General features: G+C 35.2%; 1 protein-coding gene across 2 annotated transcripts in view; it reads left to right on the forward strand.

Annotated features, from left to right (window-relative positions):
* KCNIP4 (potassium voltage-gated channel interacting protein 4) overlaps positions 1–19,183 on the forward strand; it is a 296,108-nt gene that overhangs the window by 110,303 nt on the left and 166,622 nt on the right. The window contains exon 1 of one of the 2 annotated variants that reach the window (XM_008645021.2): positions 20–285. The exons of the other annotated variant lie outside the window; for it this stretch is intronic. Coding sequence (XP_008643243.1) covers positions 186–285 — 100 coding nt within the window. The 5' untranslated portion in view covers positions 20–185. Of the gene's footprint in view, positions 1–19; positions 286–19,183 lie in introns of those variants that run through there. 2 annotated transcript variants of the gene reach the window in all.

Consider the following 19,183-nt stretch of genomic DNA (forward strand, 5'->3'; position numbering starts at 1 on the left):
AGCTGATCCGCCCGCCTCTCCTGGCCTCTGCTGGGGTAGTCGGGATGTGCTCCCTGCCGCTCCCCTCCCACTCGCCCCCTACCCTCGCAGGAGCCTTCCGCGCCTAGTTTAATGGCTTTGCAAAGAAAGCCAGGCAGAAGAACACTTTCCTCAGTGGCGGTGGTCAGACCATGACCTAACTCACCATGAACTTGGAAGGGCTTGAAATGATAGCGGTGTTGATCGTGATTGTGCTTTTTGTAAAAGTGTTGGAACAGTTTGGGCTGATTGAAGCAGGTTTAGAAGGTAAGGGAGTGATTTTCAGTGGCTCGTCTTTTTTCTGTTCTGGTTATTCTCTTGCAGCGAGGCAGGAGGCACCTGTAAACTGGATGTAAAGCACTACCTGAGTCACCTTGAGAGCGACGTGCACATCGGTGGCTGTCTGTTGTGGATGTTGGTTGTGGTGGTTTAATTTTGCAGGAAAAATAAACAGGTATCCGGAAAACTGCCGGTATAAACTTAGGTATTAAAGTCTGAATCTCTGATTCCTGTTTTAAATCTGAAAATTTAAAGTAGTGGAGGGTAGAGCAAATTTTAGGAGGATTATAGACAGTCATACTGCCTTCAAACTGTTTTGTAATCAAAATTGTTTTGTAATTTATTCACGCTAATGTCATCTGTAGTAGAATTGTTATAAGATCAAGATACATCTTTTATAGTATTTAAAAACCTGTTGAATGTTTAATTTACTGTTAACATTTTAAACTGTGCTTGAGGAAGAACTGCAATATTCAGATTCAAACTAAGAAACTTGAACATTCACTAAGGGCAATCAAGTGCAAATTTTATTGCTTGATGCTTTTCTTTTCTTAGACAGATCCCCTCCTCTATTGGCAATACTGTTTCTTTAAAAAGCACTAAAAATTAAAACCAAGAAGCTTACTTTATTTTAAACGTGATTTTTACATGTTGAATAGTGGAATATTGATTATTTTTACCTTATTTCCAAGAGAGCTGTTATTCTTACCATATGAAGAGTTAGACTAAAAAAACACTGCTTGCAGCATGGTCGATAATGTAATGACAATCATTGCATCCCAGTGTTTTATTAGATTACAGTCTTAAGTGGTCTGTTTCTCAAATATTGAAGGTATATTGTATTCTCAAATCTTCCTGTAAGCTGGCATTTGAATACAGTGTACAGACACCTATGAAAAGGAGAACTTTGTTGACTAATTGTGGTTTCATGTGTTACCGTGTAAGAATATAAGCCAAATTTTCTCCCGTGAAAAGGTCTAAGCCAGTCCTGTTTATGTAGCCATTTCAAGAAACATAGTCTTCCTTTCAAGTGATTTTAAATAAGGAAGTTACTCAGCTGATACTCTCTCTGTGTTGCTGTCTTGCGTGGACTTGCTAGAATCTTGCTACAGAATCTTAAAGCCCTGCAGAGATGACAAAAATGTGTTATCAAGTGCGTTTTTATAAATATTTTAATTGTGTTAGAGTACATTTTATTAAGTTTAAATGACAATAGAGAGATTCCTTTAAATCTATGAACTTCTGATTTTCCTTTTGTGCTGTGTTTAGTATTAAATAAACTAAAGTTAGTTAGTTTATCATGTTGATAAATCAACATGATAAATGTTAACATAAAAGTTATTTCTAGCATTGGAGGCTGCAAAGATTGGGAAAAAAATCTATATTTACATTTTAGGTTGTTTGGCATGTTTGGGTGTGCTCTGTCAAGTCTGATTGCCACATCTGTTTGGGTTCCCTGGTAAAATACATCATCTGATTGTTGTCTGTACTTGTTGCTATGGCTGGAGAAGCTGATAATGGAAAGACAGTTCAAAATATGTGAAGATGTCTGTCAGTGGTTGTATTACTTCTGTAGGAAATAAGTTTCTTGTGCAGCTGCCTTTTTTGTCTTCCTCACTGGCCAAAAGTCTGGCAGTCTGTGTGCACAGTCTTAAAGTTTGTTCTTAGCTAGTGCAGGACAGGTTTCCAGCATGCTAGCTAGAGGAAACCACAGGAAGACATGTATGCCCCATTCTTCTGTGATGTTCTACTTCTGTGGATGGCATAAAAGGCATGTTACATGGGAATCAAGTAACAGATATAAATAATGGTGTGTGTTCATGGGCCTTAGTTAAATTTCACAGACTGAAGAATTTTTTTTCCTCTTAGTTCAGGATCAATGCAGATTTCTTCCCTGGTTTTTTTTTTTTAACTTGTGATTTAAAGATCTGAACTGATTGCAATAATAATAATAAAAAAATTTTACATTTTTACTAAAGAATTGAAAAAATATCTAATATGTTAATAAGTATCAAGGCTATTCATTTCCACTCATGAGTGAAAAGTACAGGCATTGTAAAATTGTGCAAATATTAGAGAAGTTTTTGAGTAGAATGTTAAAAAAAAGGAAATTTTACAAGTATAGTCAGACTATGCATGTGCTTTTCCAGAAATCAGTGAGGAAGTTGGTCTCAGCTTTCTGAAAATGTTGGGTCTTATAAAGATATTTGTAGTTTTCTGGGTTTGGGTAGGTTGTATCCCTTCTTTCTTTTCCACAGAGGTTAGTATGTCCCAAAAAGATCTATCTATTTGCTTCATGCAATTTAAGAGTTTATAGTTTATAAAACACATCCTTTATCTACCTGGAGATCAGAGTCAGTAATTGTCTTTAACACAGTGCACGCAATGCAGGATGCTAAAACTCATTCTGAAGCTTTGGTAGAGATTGAGGTTTCAGAATCCTATTGTGTCCCTCTCATGGTAACAAAAGCCTGAAGATAACTTATCTTTCGCTGGATTGTCATGATTCTGAACTTTGTGAAACACCACATTAATTTGAAAGAATCGGATGCAACGATGTAAATCAAGAGCACCCTGTTCAGTGTCATAATTACCATAAGTGCAAGAAATATTCTGCTTCCTTCAGACTCTTCACTGCAAATTATGTGTATGATAATAATAGTTTGCAATTATTTAATTCTTTTTGAAAATAATGTATTTTCAGAGTAAACATTGTATATACTTGCTTATACTTATGCTGCACTCACTCAGATAAGAGTATGCTTTCTATGGTTTTGTCCTATTGCCTTCAACTGCTGAATGATTCTGTTGTTGTAAGAAAGTATTTTCAAATAGATGTTTTTAATATTGTATGAAAGCTCTGAAAGTGATAAGTAGCAGAATAGATTTATACACTTTAGTAGATTGTGGGTTGCAGAGACTTTATCTCTCAGTTAAATATTATTTTATGATGTATTGCACTCACTTAGATTGCAGTATGCTTTCTGTGGTTTTGCCCAGTTCCCTTTAACTGCTGAGTGGTTTTACTGTTGTTATAAAAGATTTTTCAAATAGGTGTTTTCAATATTGTATGATAGCTCCTAAAGTGATGAGTAGCAGAATAGATTTATTCATTCTCATGGGTTGTGGATTGCAGAGGCGTTGTCCCTAAGTTAAATATTTAACTCTCCATAGATTAGGTTATGTCCTCCTTGATAAACTTTACTTTTTTTTTAAAAGAGTAATTTATTAGATGTGGAGAGTAATGCATTGATACCTAATCAGGAAAGGTTGTTCCTAGATACACCTCGGTATCAATTTAAAATTATTTCTTCTTGTATGGCAAGTTTTTCCTGAAGTCATTCATAAGTAGGATGAGATACAAGAACTGAGTAGTTATATGTATATGTATATATGTATATGTATATATATGTATATGTATATATATGTATATATATGTATATGTATGTATATGTATGTATATATATGTATATGTATATATATGTATATATATGTGTATATATATATATATATGTATAATCTTAAGATTATGCCATACTCAGGATATTGATTTATATGACCTCAGTATATTTTTAGTACTTTTCTGAAAAGTACTTTGTGATCTTCATATATAAGGATCATATGAACTTGAAATGGAAAAAGTTTTCTTTGTGAATATCTTCCTTGTATGAAAGTTTTTCTGGGTAAAGTGTTGGAGACAGAGAGGTTGAAGCATCATGAAATCAACCTAAGTTTAAATGGCTTTGTCCTGAAGTTTCTTGGGAAACCTGGATTGCTTTTCAAAAGCTAAATCACTTATTAATTAAATAAACTGAAAAATAGACCCCTCTTCATCAAGGTATGCACTGAAACCTACACCATTAGGAATAAGGTTCAGAGAAGAAATCTGAATTATACGACTGATCAAAAATATTTAAATAGGAATACCCTGCTTCTTAGGAAATACTCTTACAGTAGTTAGAACATCTAATAGAGAAACATGACTTGGAAGGAGCCATATAGATTACTGTAAAATGTGGGTTCCATATCTCTGTTATTGGTATCTGTCTAAAATCCTTGTTTAGGAGTCCTGACAGTGGCAGCAGTAGAACTTTACAGCTAAAATTGTAATAGTTGAGCTAAATTACTGAAACACTTAATTCCTCCAAAATGTCAAAGCAGCTTCTAATCCCATTTTAGTAATCTTGGCTGTTAACAACTTCCCATTCATCAGCTGGAAAAAAGAGCAAAACCACAGACACAGTGGTAGTTGCTTGTGATATTTACAACAGTTTTTGACAAGGATATGACTGGATATGATTGGAAACGAAGTGGAAGTTACTTGTGGTTGCTCTGAAACTAGCAGCCTGTGGAGCTGTTTTTCCATCCAGACTATGATCTGCTGGGAATGTCAACATTTCCACAGTGATGTCCCTCCTCACAATGTTCTTCATGGATGGAAAAGGAGTAATACCACAGAATTACAGAATGTTTGGGTTGGAAGGGACCTCTGGAGATCATCTGGTCCCAATCCCCTGCTAAAGCAGGTTCATGTAGAGCAATGCAAGGGATTGCACCCAGGCATGCTTTGAACACTTCCAGTGAAGGAGACTCCATGAACTCTCTGAGCAGCCTCTGCCAAGCTTTTCCTCGATATTTGTTTCTGAAGATTCATAATGATGAGCATTTCATCCTACAGATAGCATGTAATAAACAAAGGGGCTTTTATGCCATTTTTCTTTTCTTAGATTTGGTCTGGGTGTCAAAGAGAGTTATGCACAGAATTGTGAAGTATGGAAGCAAGCATGGACCAATTTGTGAAATGATTAGGCAGAGATGACAGTGGACAAAAGACAAAAATATGATAGAAATTTTAATATTAATAATTTCAGGCTTTCCTTAGAAGTAATTTGTTCAATTAATTCTTCATAAATTACAAGGTAAATTGAATCTAAACAGCTGTTGAAACAACTCCTCATATGTGGGTGAGTGAGCAGTCGATAGAAATCTTTAACACAGAACTCCAGTTTTCTTGATTAAATATTTAGCTCAAACAGCACTAGTAAGTCATTTGTAGACAGCAGAATTTATTGTAGTTGATTTGGAATTATGCACATGTGGACATCTCATCAGGTTGTGCATCCTGCATGACTGGTCAGCAAGCCACTACTGGGCAGAATGAATAAGAGGAAAACTCCTCCCATTTTTCATACTAGAAGCTCCAATTTATGGATGCAGTTTAAAAAAAAAACAGAAATAGTCAGGTGAGAAAAGCAGCTTGCTAGCCATGAGAATTTGTGATAGGTACCTTCACCCTTTAGATGCCTGCTTTAAGCAGTCTGTCATCTCTGAGTCATCTTCTGAAGGCTGGTCCATTGTTGCTGAAAAACTTGGTGTTTCCAGGCTGGTGTCTGCTGAAGAGTGTCTTTTCTGAACACTTACTGTCACTCTCAATAGTAATGTGTGTGTCTGGTGTTCTACGTCTACAGAGACTGAAGTTGATGAATACTGTAATTGAAAGGATGCCAAAAGAAATATATGGATAGAGTCCTACACTCTGAGTTATTAATACAATGCTTTCTTGCAAACTTACTAGTTTATAATTAACATTTAAAAAAATGTATTAGTTTCCTATGCAAATTTTAAATGCATCAATTCATTTGCTTCTTCCCCTTTTTCCCATATATTCACTATTACTCTCACATTTATAAGCAATGTAGCTACTATAACACAGAAGAAAAATGAGTTTTTAACTAAAGCTTCTCATTTTATTGGAGGCTTGCAACATTTTGGCTATCTAATTCATCTTCCTACAGAATTCATAATTTTTTATTGTATTTTTCTGGCTGATTTAACCATCAGCCACCTTCACTCAAAATATTCCTCAGCTTTAGAACATCTGTCTTTTTGGCATACAAATAATTTTACATATTCTTAAGGTTTAGAGAAGTTCTTGTGTTTTAGCCATTGTTATTTTATTTTTTTTTTATAGGAGAGTTCTTCCTTTAGTTATCTGACCTATTTCTCTGGTGATTAATTGTTCTGCACCTGGTAGAAAGTTCAGTTCAGCCAGACTGAATGCTGCCTAGATCTAATGAGGTAGATGATTTAATCTGACACAACAACTCTGTTTTCCCTTTCTGCAGTCATTTTTTTCCAGTGGTCTCTCTAGAGGTATGTGGTTCTCCAGGCACATTTTCTTTATTGGATCAATGGTCAAAAAAAAATTCTTCTCTAAACAGACAAAATTTCAATCATCTGGAGTTGACTACAACAGCTACTTTCTTATTGTTGATAATGGGAGATAGTGATAGAAAAGGAGAGTAGATCAGGTAATATATGTTCATTAATCAGGTATTTATTTATCAGTAGTTATATCAGAGTTATTGTAGGGAATACTGCTACTTTTACACAGAAGAAATATGAGTTTTACTCTCATTACTAAAACCAAATTCTAATACAGAAAATAAAACCAACATCTGAAACAGAAAAGAAAAAGGGTTACCAGAGAAGTGAGTTGTTTAGGACTTTAAGGAAGATACCTTTATTGGACATAAGCATTATGATATTATATCAATAACACTCAGGAATTGCTGTAGGTACATCAGAACAGACTCTTGTACATCCACAGTTTGATCTATTCTTTTGGTACTAGAAGCTCATACTCAGCATTTTTCTAACTGTGTCTCTACAAAGTGATGGGATGTCTCTAGGTAATCAGAAATGACAGTTTCTGCTGGTGGAAAAAATCGTCTATCTACAGCCACTTTTTGCCTGTGTCTGAGGAACTTTCAGGAACAGTGCGTGAGTTTCTCTGATGGTGACAGCATGCTTAACAGTTGCACTTAAAAAGCAGGCATAGATTTATCTTGTTTAGTGATCCTGATATTTCTGGAAAGCCAAAATTTCTGCTGATAATCCATAATATTCAAGTGCAGTGAGTGTTATACCCCTTGGAGAGTAAGATCATATTCTTCTCTATAGAAGGGTGTAGTCGGTCCTCTTGGAAAGTAATTTATCATCTCAGTAAAGTCCTTGACTATTTTTTCATTTGAAAGAACTTTTTTTTCCACACTGAGTCAAATTTTATTTAGCCTTAGCATATACATGTTACATTTTGAAATTATATTAATATGCCATCTAAGTTACCTCCTTTGAAGTCCGAGATTTAAATTTATATCTGCAAGACAGTGAGAGTATCTGTACCTTCAAATATCAAGTTAGCCACTGAACACCTAGTAAGATCCCAGGGATAGAAGGTCCATCAGATGTCTGCCTTGCTTCACTTGTAACTTGCAGCTGGTGATAAAAGGAATTATGCACAGTTTGCATTTTCTAATTTTTTAAGACATTCAGACAAAAATTACTATGTTCGTTAGGTATATTTATTCAACGTCAATGTAAATTGTGTTAGTTTCCCGCTTACTCATCACAGAGCTCAGAGTTCACATTCTGGCCAATTTTATGGTTAGATAAGTAGTCTCAGATAAATCAGGTTACTAGAACAGGAGCAATTGTTCTCAGAAGTAAAGAGGTGTAATGTAAGGCAGAATAGGATGCTGAAACTGGTGCTTTGCAAGTTGACAATTAAGATATGACAAAGTGTAGATCACTTGCTCACAATCAAAATTGATTTAATAGTTCAGAAATAATAAAGAAGTAATTGAAACAGGGAAGTATTCTCAATCAACTCAGATGCTGACCCAGTCAATGAGAACTGGCTCACCTTTGAGTTAGGATTGCAAAAAATGTAATAATCTGTTAAAAGTTATACTTAAAATGCTAGTAATTTTTCTATTTGCTTCCTTACCATTATCTTACAGGACAATTATAAGAAGCTCACTTTCTGAATTCTAGAATTTTTGGACTGAGCCAAAAGTTGACAGACCCAAAACATTTCTATTTAAAAGGTAAATCTCATTGTAAAAACCCAAGCTAAACATTCATCGCAAATTCCTTTGACAAGCTGGCCCAGCATATAATTACTTTCAATTCCACAAAAGTACCTGGTTCAGGTTTTTGTTGCTGTTTAGCCTAAGAGCTACCTATATAATACCTTTACCTATTTTTTGCTAGATTTAACATACTATGCAGCATCCAATTTCATTATTCTTTGTAGACTAACTTAATCTCTGTTTAGGAACCTCACTTTTTTCTTTCAGAAACTGAGTAAAACTACTTCAGCACTTGTACCATTTGTTTTCTAGATGCAAAATAAGTGTTGTGGTTCTTTTCTGAACCTTTTTCAGTTTTTAATAATCTTCTTAGGATATTGATACTCAAACTGGACAGAGGACTCAAAATTGGTCTGACAGATCAGAAGTAAGACATAATATGCCTGCCTTGCCCATACTTGATACCTTACCATTGATACAGCTGAGCAATAATTAGCTCATCTCATACTTTTTTTTGCAAAATAAAGATAATCACATCAATGATTCTACACAGAAATAAAAATATAGTGAAATTCTTTCTTTTTTTGTGTGTGTGTGTTTTTTGTGGTTTTTTTTCTTTGGTTGGTTTTGGGGTTTTGTTTTGGTTTGTTTTTGTTAAAAGAACTCATTAGAAAATCTTTGGTAATTTTATTTTTTAATTTTAAATAACCATACTAAAGATTTGACCTTCTGCTATGAGGTCTGATATGGATTATTACAAGTGTACCACCTCCTGTGGTTTTGTTCATCCTTAATTTGCCTACCATAAATAAAGAAATAATGTGTTGGATTAGGAGTTCTGCTGCAGAACTGTTTTTTGGCTTTGGGGTTATCATACTAAGTTTTAGAAGAAATTATCTGCAGTTACTTATCTTTATGAATATAGGTGAGTATAAAGAGGTACACTTTTTTTTCATCTTTGGAAGATCTCCCTTCCTCCCATTTTTGTCTTTTGTTCCTTCTTAAAGAAGTAGTAATCTGGGGATTTTCCTTCTGGTTATAAACCTGGATGTTCACAACTCTTAATTTATAGAGAGAGATTTTGCTGTCATGAAAAATTATAAAATGTAACTTTTTATTCACAGAGTTTTATCTCTGTAGTGAATATTTATCGAAGTGGTAAAGTATCTAATTCAATATTGGTTTATTTTCTATATTCACTAACACTTTTAGACATCTCTTTGTTATGTGGATGCATAGAATAAGGAAATGTAGGACTGGATTCCCAAGTACCATGTTCAACATGTTGTACTATTGGTATCACTATTTGGACCAAAGCAGATTCCTTTTTTTTTCTTGTGGGTGGAGGGATTTTCTATTATAATTGAAGAGCAATAATGAAACTATTTTGTTATTTTTCTAGTAAGTGTTTTCTGTTGTTTAAAATATGATGGACTCAGTAACCAAGTACATGGCTATTTGGATCCAGTTGAAGCTGATTACAGTCTTGACCTCAGCCTGTTTCTTGAAAGTGAGCTGTAATTGGCAAGTAATGCAAGACCTTGAGCAGTGCCCTTGCTGGGAAGATGAAACGTGAAAATCATCCCCCTTCATCCATCAGATAGCTTGTCAGTTCCAGGTCTTTTCTTAAATGATCACTGAAGGGAATGATTACCTCGCTCCGAGTCAACCACCTGACCTGCTTTGGACTCATATATTTTTCAGCAGCAGACATGGCTGTGAGTGGCCATCCTAGTTCGTGGCAAAATTCAACAGGTAGTGAATCAATCTCGTCTGCAGCTTTTTAGTGCCATACTTTTAAGGACAGATCACTGTTACTGAGTCCTTGTGCTCATGGAAGAAATATGTCTCATTTTTAGTCCTGTGACATCTTGCTTTGAGGTTAGAGAAAGTGTGTTCAATATGCCACAAATGAAAGTGTGTGCTTTGGTATTTCTCCATGCTGTGCTAGTTTTCTCCAGGGGAGATTCTCCAACTAGGAAGTAGTTAATATTCCCAGTAGGAACCAAGTGGGAGGACACTTCAAGAGGAAGCAGACATTTACAGCAGACACTCTCAGATGTCAAACAGCCTCCACCTTGAGCCTAAAGAGGACCAATATTTTATTTATATTATTTATTAACTGATAGTTAAAGGTTCTTTTCTTGAAGAATGAATTTTTTTTAATATATGAACTTCTTTTCTAACATACTATATGTTGTAATATAAGTTTAGGAAATATGTTCTAATGTAAATTTAGGAAACACCTTCAGTTTATGGTGTGTCTGATCATTTGAGTCTTTCATGTCACCAAGCACCTTCACCAGTGTTCTGGTAGTGTGACTCAGATGGAAACAGTTAACCATTTCCTGGTGAAGGGCAAAAGGAGTTCCGTATGTTATTATTAGTATAATATTGCTAATAAGATTGCTTCATGAACTTTCCAACAGCTAGATCCCATCTTTCTTGGGACAGCTTTCAAATGCTGAAAGATCCTAAAACATTGAGGGATATCTAGGTGGTAATGGCTTAGCTAGTTTTTTAGTATCAGAGAATCATTAAGGTTGAAAAAACCTCCAAGATTGTTGAGTCCAATCTTTGACTGAATACCACCATATCAACTAAACCATAGTACTAAATGCCTGCCACATCCAGTTGTTTTTTGAACGCTTCCAGGGACGATGACTCTACCACTCCCCTGGGCAGCCTGTTCCAATCTTTGACAAGCCTTTCAGTGAAGAAATTCTTTCTTGTGGCATTGTTCTGCAGCATATTCTAAGGTTATGCTCTATACCCTGTGCTGAATTTGTGTCCTAACAATCACTTCAAAAAGGATGGAAAGTTGTTTAGCAGCAAATGAAAGGTACAAGTAAGCAAATAAAGTTTTTATTCCTCAAACATATGAAGTTGTAATTGAGCTTCAGCTAGAGATCTCCCAAAGTGTAACAAGCAGGTGGATTTAGGGACTCAGCTTACTAAATTACTGTCCAGTATTCATCCATTAGTCTGTTGCTGTCTCTTTAATGTGGCAAAGACATTAACAATGTAGATAATGATGCCCATGATCCAATTGGGAATACTCTTATCTACATCCCAAACAGTTACATTTGGCATAATGGCTTTGTATACTTACTGCTCAGAGCAACTAAGTAACTTGGACATGAGATATGCCTTTGCAAATTCCAGTCTCCTCTGAGCCTCCTTTGTATTTTATTGTCTACTGCAATATACAGTTGTTTTGTTTAGATCTATGGGCATTGATGTTTTTCCTGTGCTTTCCTTTGAAATCCTAGCTCTATAGCATAAATCTTGATGGACTTTACCTTACATCACATCCATACTGGCTGCCCAGTTTTCCAGTTTTCAAATCCCACAGTCCTCAATTCAACTCACATTGGCTACAGCCTTTTGCACACTGGATATGGCTAAAGCACAAATCATTTTCTAATACAGAGTTTAATTAGTTTTTTTCTGAGATGACATCAAATGCTTTTATCTGCTGTAACTTTGCAGCCACAGTCTCATGAATATGATCACTGGACATCTTAGAGACGTAACGGTCTTTTTTGTTGATTCACCTTGTGTTTACCTCTTAACATTTATTTTGGGCAATGATTGCCAAGAATTTGGCAATAACTGCTTAGTAACAGGAATACAGCCCACAGTTTGTCATCTGGGAGCAACTGCCTGTAGAACAAACACTGGTGATGGAGTGCATAGGCAGAACAGGTTTCCTTTTGACAGTCTGCTTATCAGACTTGACTGGAAAAAGCATAACTTTCAAGCCACTCCAAGCAAGTTAGTTCGGCTTTCAATGAGCGAAACGGTTATACTCAAAACTAATATTTGTGTCATTCCAAAGAACCCTCTTGGCTGGGAGCCTGTCTCTGGCAATGGTGTACAGAGCTCAGAGAAGTGTATGCTAGTCTTACCAATTCTCCAGGTTTGTCTTAAGTGTTGGGGTTACATTTGCTGCCTTCCATTTGTGTGGCATAAGAAACATGCTATAGACAGTATTGATTTTGTAATGTTGTACTAGGGTTCCCAGTACATTGTCAACTAAAGGGATATAATCCTGCTTGCTATAATCTGCTACAAATCAGTTTTTCTATTGTTATAGTACCTTTTTTACTGAGGTGCCGTTGAATCTGAATTCAATGTGCCTTCCTTGAATATTCAATCTCTGACTCATCTGTTTTGAGTAGCTAGTTCAGCATAGGATATATTTTAACTTCTTTGATTCTGAATTATTGTAACCATTTGTAATCATGTTCTGTTTAAAATGTGCAATGTATTCTTTTCTGTCAGTACAAAGCAGCAGTGAGGTAATACCAGGAAAGCATGGTGCTGATGTGAGAAACCAAACGTGGAGATGAAACTGCCAAGGTAAGCCAGGCCATGAGGTCTCTGCTTTCCATTCCTCACCAAAGCCTGCTGCTGTCCAGCAGCAATGCTGCAGTACACAGTCAGCTCATCTACACCTGGCTAGAAAGTATATTTCATCTCTGGATTAGACCTTCTTCAGCTATATTTTTGGACAGTATTTTACAACAGCAGCAGTAGGGTTATTTGTTGTCAGTATTTACACTGGGATTAATTATTTTTTGTTGGACCGCTTGGAACTGTTCTCCAAAGCAGAATCTGAGAGGAATTTATAACTGTCCATTCTTTTCTAGTGTAGAAGTGTATACAGTTCACATGTTGGCTTTTTGGAATCTTTAGTAGATCACCTAGGACAGTGAGACTAAAGCAGCTGCGATAGTCAATTATTTCTCAAAGGAAGCATTTTCGTTATGACAGGAGTAAATAATGATAATTTTGTCCCCAAAAGAATTTGTATCAGCAAATTCTGACATTGGGGTTTCCCAACGAGTTGTTGTGCACCATAACAGGATCGGCTGTGCTTTTGAATGTAACAGGCATACACATGGAAACTCTTTGGAAAATTTCCTCTTTTTTTATGTTTCCCTCTGATTACAACCCTTTAGCTACTTAGCTATTTTCTTTAAAGGTGCTCAAAGGCAGGGCTTTGAATTAAACAAGTTAATAGAGCCAAATTGGAGATCCTGGGAAGACTGTAGAAGAGGGTAGTCTTAGGAGCAACAGATACCTAGCAGCTCTGATTTAGTACCATCAATAAAAGAAGTTAAGACAGGACTTCCCCTAGTATTTCATGGACTCTGTGTAGCCTTTCTGACAAATACATCTCCACTGAGGTTCTGTTCCTGGCAGTTCTATTTCAGGAAGAAGGAACGTATATGAGAATGTGAAAAGGCTACCAAAAATTAGGTGGAAACGATTATAACTTTGGAGTTACTAGTTTGTTTTCAGCCTTCAGCTTTCTAATTAAAATCTCAACACATGTGACTGTTATTTAAAGCTAATGCAGATTTCATAGATTTCATAGTAAATTTTACAGAATAAAAACTGGTAGGGGCTCCACTGTGAGGAGCAGTATTTTAATTCCAGGATATCTATATAGTGGTAATTGCTCAGTCTTTGCAAGTAAAAGGAGAGTTTTTTCCTTTTATGCCTTGCAAGGGATATATAATGGATGATAAAGAGATTGCTTTATAAAGGAATCTCCTTTAGAGCCTAACATGTAATTATCCATTACAGATATTGAAATGCAATTGCTGGGCTGCATATGTCAGTCCTCCTCTGTTACCCAACAATCACATTTGGTTTTTAATTCCTAATTTTCTTCTGTCTTCTCTTGGCACAACCGTTATATTTCTTGTTGTCATTATCTGATTTTGGCCTGTTTTCTACCTTAAAGCACAGATAATTTTTTCAGCAGTTTAGTCTAACTGATGATTAGCATTTTTCTCATGTATACAGCTTTATGAAGATTCAGCAAGCTTGTACAGCAAAATAGGTTGTAGCCTGTCTCTTATTTTCATGGCCATTTTAACTGAAAAGACATTTCTGGCTTTCTAGACCCCTTCCAGAAGCAGTTTCTAAAGTGCAGCAAAATTTTAGTTCTAAATAATACATTTATTGGCATTTTCAGATAAAAATGTATATTTTGGACTTACTGTATGTAATTAAAACAAGCACAGCATTTTTTCTTCTTTCTTAAGTGTATGTATTCTAGGTTGCAGAAAATATTGCCATGTTCCCAGTAGCATTGATAGCACTGTTCTGAAGCTGGGAATAATTTCAGTATTTGTTCATATCAACCTGGAATTACTTTGTGTAGCTGTGGACAGTATGGAGAGAGGAAAGTAAGAAGCTGGGAGGTAGAAAATCAGACATTTCACTGTCTTTAATTTTCTGTGACTAAATGCATATTTTCTAAGTAAAAAGCAAAATCAGGCAAAATCCTTTGGTAAATTTATCCTGATACTCAGTATATCCTGGGATTATTTTCCCACTCTGCTTTAATAGTGACTCTAAGTTTAAAACTAAAGGCAATATAACCAGTTTGAGATTGCATCTGAAAGGAGAAAAGCATGTGGTTTAACATGACAGCATGATATACTGGGATGGCAAAATGCGTATTAGGGAAAATTATCTTTGGTAAGCACAAGTGTTTGTACCTGTCTTGTCTGAACAGAATAAATCTAGACAGAAGAGACCTGATCATATAAAAGAATTGCAGAAACAGTCCCGCAGTTCAAATGCATACCTGCTATTTCTTTACACATTAGGTCACCTTTGTCAGCACAGAAAGATTTCTGAATGTTATGGATAATATTTTCCTTTGTTTGCTAATCTTATACATTCATAACTGATTTATAGACAAATATATATTTCAGTGCAAATAAAAGAAAAAATTCTACTTAGGATGCTAGAGTTTCTTCAGAATTACCTTTTTCCTATGAAGCCTTTCAGTATTCACTTGAGGAAATAAGTGATGTTCCTAATATAGACATTTTGTAGTTATTAGGTAGGAGGTACACATTACTGACTGCTAAAGCTGTTCAATAAAGTATTTGTCAAACTGTGTTCTTCATACATAGATTCCTAATTTTTAAGATGTGTATTTACTATTGTAGTGTCTGCATATGCTAAATGAAATATATTTCATTAAAAGACAGAGTAAAATATTATTATAGTTCATGTCAATTTGACATTTTGATTTTTATTCCAGAAATAATATAGTTACTATTTTGGAGCCATAGGCTGCAGCAGAAACTATTTTATTGACTCCAGAAGACATATTAAGTCTCAGGGGCCATTGAGTCATATAAAGAAAAACCTGCATCATTAATTGCTGTTATGCAGTTCTCCGTGGGTCTTTTATGTGGGATATTTTACTCAATAATTCAGACAGTGCAGCTTAAGGCTTAACTCAGTGTATCTTTCATATGGGTTTGGATAAAGCTGAAGGAAATCGTTACTGAAAACTGGAAACATGCAAAGAAATTGAAAGTGCTTCTTTTATTTGAAGGAAGTTGCTGTTTTGGAAAGGAATGTCAACACACAAGGAAAAGGAAGAAAGGAAAAGGTGACTATAGGAAGACAATGCTTGTTGTGCCCTTTTCAATTCAAAAGCTATAAATATTAGAAAGAATTGAACAAGAGTTAGTAATACCTTGCTGACAGGCTATCTACTTTGCTATTTTTAGATAGTTTAGCCAGGAGCTCTAAATGCATATGTACCTAGATGGTCCTAACAAATGCAACCCTATCAGTTTCAAGAGTGTTTCAAGAACACTAAATATTACCTCGGAAGGTGAAACTTAATTATGTTTATTAAGTTTTCCTGAATTTTTCCTCATTCAGATTATTTTTGGGGGAAAAGTTGTCCAAAGGTCTAATTTTTTTTTAGGGATTTTATTATTCAAAAAATCTGTGTTCAGTCATCCAAATATGGATCTGCAATAAAGTGCAGTAACAAAATGTGTAACTATTTGTTGTTAGCTTTTTTCTTTTTAATTTTGAGTGTAGAATAAGGATAGAATTGAAGATTTTAAATTGGTGGCAAAGTCAACTTTATGTAATATTGAATAATGGGTGTAATGCAAAACAAAGAAAAATGTAACAAGGTCTTGAAGGGAAAACATAAGCTATTCGAATTCCTGTGTAGGTTAATAAGTAAGGCTTTAAAAGAACATCCTAATAATAAATGGTTCAGAATTCAGTTTATTAAAAACTGAATTATTAAAACCTGGATGTTTTATTTTATTTTCCCTCCTTATTAAAAAGTGTATGAAATTATGCCTGCATGTGTTTGCCTCTCTTTAAAGTTAGGAATAGATAAGGCACATTCCATTTTACTTACTTAGATTTAATTTGGTGTGGTTTTTCTGTGGTGTTCCAATTTCTGATACGCAAGTTTCCATTAAAGATTTCTACACTAGCCCCTCTTATTTTAATGCTGAACTCACTTTACAGAGACAATACCAAATCCATATATATGTATCATATATAAACCACAGCATTTGGTTTGTAGTGTCTAGAATCTGATGATAGGAGTGAACATTAAGCTCTGCACATCCAACTTTGGATGTGAGTCTTAATCAAGCATTTGTGCCAAACCTTGATTATCTGTTAATCAGCTCAAATAAACCTGATCCTGAGTATCACGTGGCACATAAAAAGGGGTATTTTTTGATTCAGAGATAGTTGACCTTAGGGTAGAATTAAAATTCCAGAGCTGAGTTGCTAGAAAGCTGAACTGGAAAAATATTTGTAGCTGTGCAAGATAGAGATTTTGCTGCTTATAGAGAGCATTGTTTTGCTGGGTTTTAATTTTTCTGGATCTTACCAAATTTCTCTTCAGACCAACAGGCTGATACACTCACTGCACCAATTTGACTGAAATGCAGTCTAAACTTTTGTAGGTTGAATAAAAAATTGAGACCTGTGAAAGAAAAAAATTTCTAGGAGATTAGACTGAAATAATGTTTCCTGCTTCTCTTTAACATCAGTAACTAAATTAAAAAATAGTCATCAGAAAAAAAAAAGAGGAGAAAATTATTTTGATTTTCAGAAATCTGTATCTTAACTCACTTGTAACTCTGATATCATCTGCCCCTCGAAGTCAGGCTGGATCTTTGGCCATGAACTTTTCCTCATGTATTTTCCTTGAAAGAACTTTGTGATTACTAAATTTCTTGTAACTGATAGAGTACTGTTGACTGTATGATGATCTTGCACTGGTGAGATGCTACGTATCTACTTTATTTGTGCTTGTCTTTGGTCTATGTCAAGTTAGCTTCCAAGTGAAAAGAAAGGAGAAAGCAAGGAAAAATAAATAAAATATCCTGAGCCATGAACAGTTTCACCACCAGTCCAGGTAATATTCCCAAATTATCAGGATATATACAATATATCATCTGTCAAGCTGTTGCATTTCGTGACCAGCAATTCATTGTTAACCATCTGTTTAAATATTTTTCACATCCTCTGGTTATACTTGTTTCACAGTTAATTTTAAATTATATTAACAAAATGTTACTGACCTACTGCACATTGGAGTAAATGAACAGATGATTCTAGGCTAGGAAGTTCTTACAGTTGTGTCCTTGACCCATGGCGTATTTGACATTGCTTAATTAGCCAGATCTATTAGCTAGCAAATCTCTTTACAGAAAATCCATGGAACTAAAATGATCAGCCTGTGCAGCTGTGTACCTAACAACTTTTTAGTGTATCTGGGACAAATTCTGAAGAAATGTATAGGTTATATCTGCATCACTGTGAATAATTTATTTCTATGCACAAGATTTTACCAGGCATCATGTCATTCAAACTTCATCTGAGCCAAGTTTTCTCAAAGCTCAAAAAAGTTGCCTCTGATGGGACTTTCTCTACCTAGTAATTGTAATTAGGATGTTCGGAGGTTTTATCGGCTTTTAGAAATGTAGTTATAATTGTAAGCCTTCCTTTTAAGCCAGTGTAGTTAAATTTTAAGACAATTTTTATTTCTGGTGAATATAGTTATAAATAATATTGCCTTCACAGCTGTTGATCTGATACATGCACCGAGGCCAGTGGTCAGCTGTGCAATCTGTGTTTCTGTGGGTAACAGCTGGAGAAGTTCATGAGTAAAATGGGAAAACAAGCAAAGTGCAAAATCCTTTATGAACATCTGACTGCTGCCATAAAACATATTAGAAGTATGCTTATTGACTGTCAGGAGGAAGAGAAAATACACATACATTCATGACTTGCACTACATCTCTGATTTTGACTCTGGGTTTCAGTGTAGTACTGTGTTTAAAAAAAACCAACCAACCAAACAAAAAACCACTCAGCAGCTAGTGTTTATACAGTGTGTTCCCTGCAGTGTACAGGAACTAAAGTTTGAGAGTCAAATGCCTAAAATGTGTGACGGAAGTCCATGTGACATTTAAAAGCTAAACTTAATTTTAGATAATCTGGACATCCTATAACTAAAGCAGATTAATGCTCTTTGAAATGGAAACAAAATCATAAATCTTTACAGGTAATTGTGAGGTCATTGTAGTTTTTCAGTATGTCATTTAGGCATATTGAAAAAGATAGATTGTAGACTGATAATTATATTAATTTGGAGGGAGAAGGAGATTTTACAAAGAGTTAGGGCCCATAAGTTTTAGTGAGTTTTTAATGTTAAGCATAAATAGTAAAACTTCCAGAAGTCTTTGAGTTAGGAAAATAATTTTCTTCCTTGACCTATCCCTGGTCCTTTTTGTATTTGTTGAATAGCTGGGATTTGTTTGGTCTGGGTAAGGAATGTAAGACTGAGTCATTTTCTTACCAGTAGCTTTCCTTCTATGAGCATCTGTAGAGACACTGATCATTAAATTGGAGAAGCAGACGTCCCAGCACTCATGGAGGACTCACCTTTCTCTCCCAGAGCCAGTGCAAAGTCACGTACCTGGGAAGTGTGTGACTTACTTCTGATGAGTCAGTCAATATCAATTGGCTATATTTATATAAAGAAGTAGCCTTGGCAAGACAGATTGGCTTAATGCAGCCAGGTTTTGTCCTCTTTAAATGCCATGTCAAGTGTCATCTTCTCACACATGTATTGATGTGAAGCTTGGAGTTGTACATTGAAACTGACTTCCTCCTGCTTCATCTGAACAATTTGTACA

This window comes from Corvus brachyrhynchos, unplaced genomic scaffold (assembly GCF_000691975.1).
Source record: "Corvus brachyrhynchos isolate BGI_N302 unplaced genomic scaffold, ASM69197v1 scaffold80, whole genome shotgun sequence".
NCBI classification, from domain to species: domain Eukaryota; kingdom Metazoa; phylum Chordata; class Aves; order Passeriformes; family Corvidae; genus Corvus; species Corvus brachyrhynchos.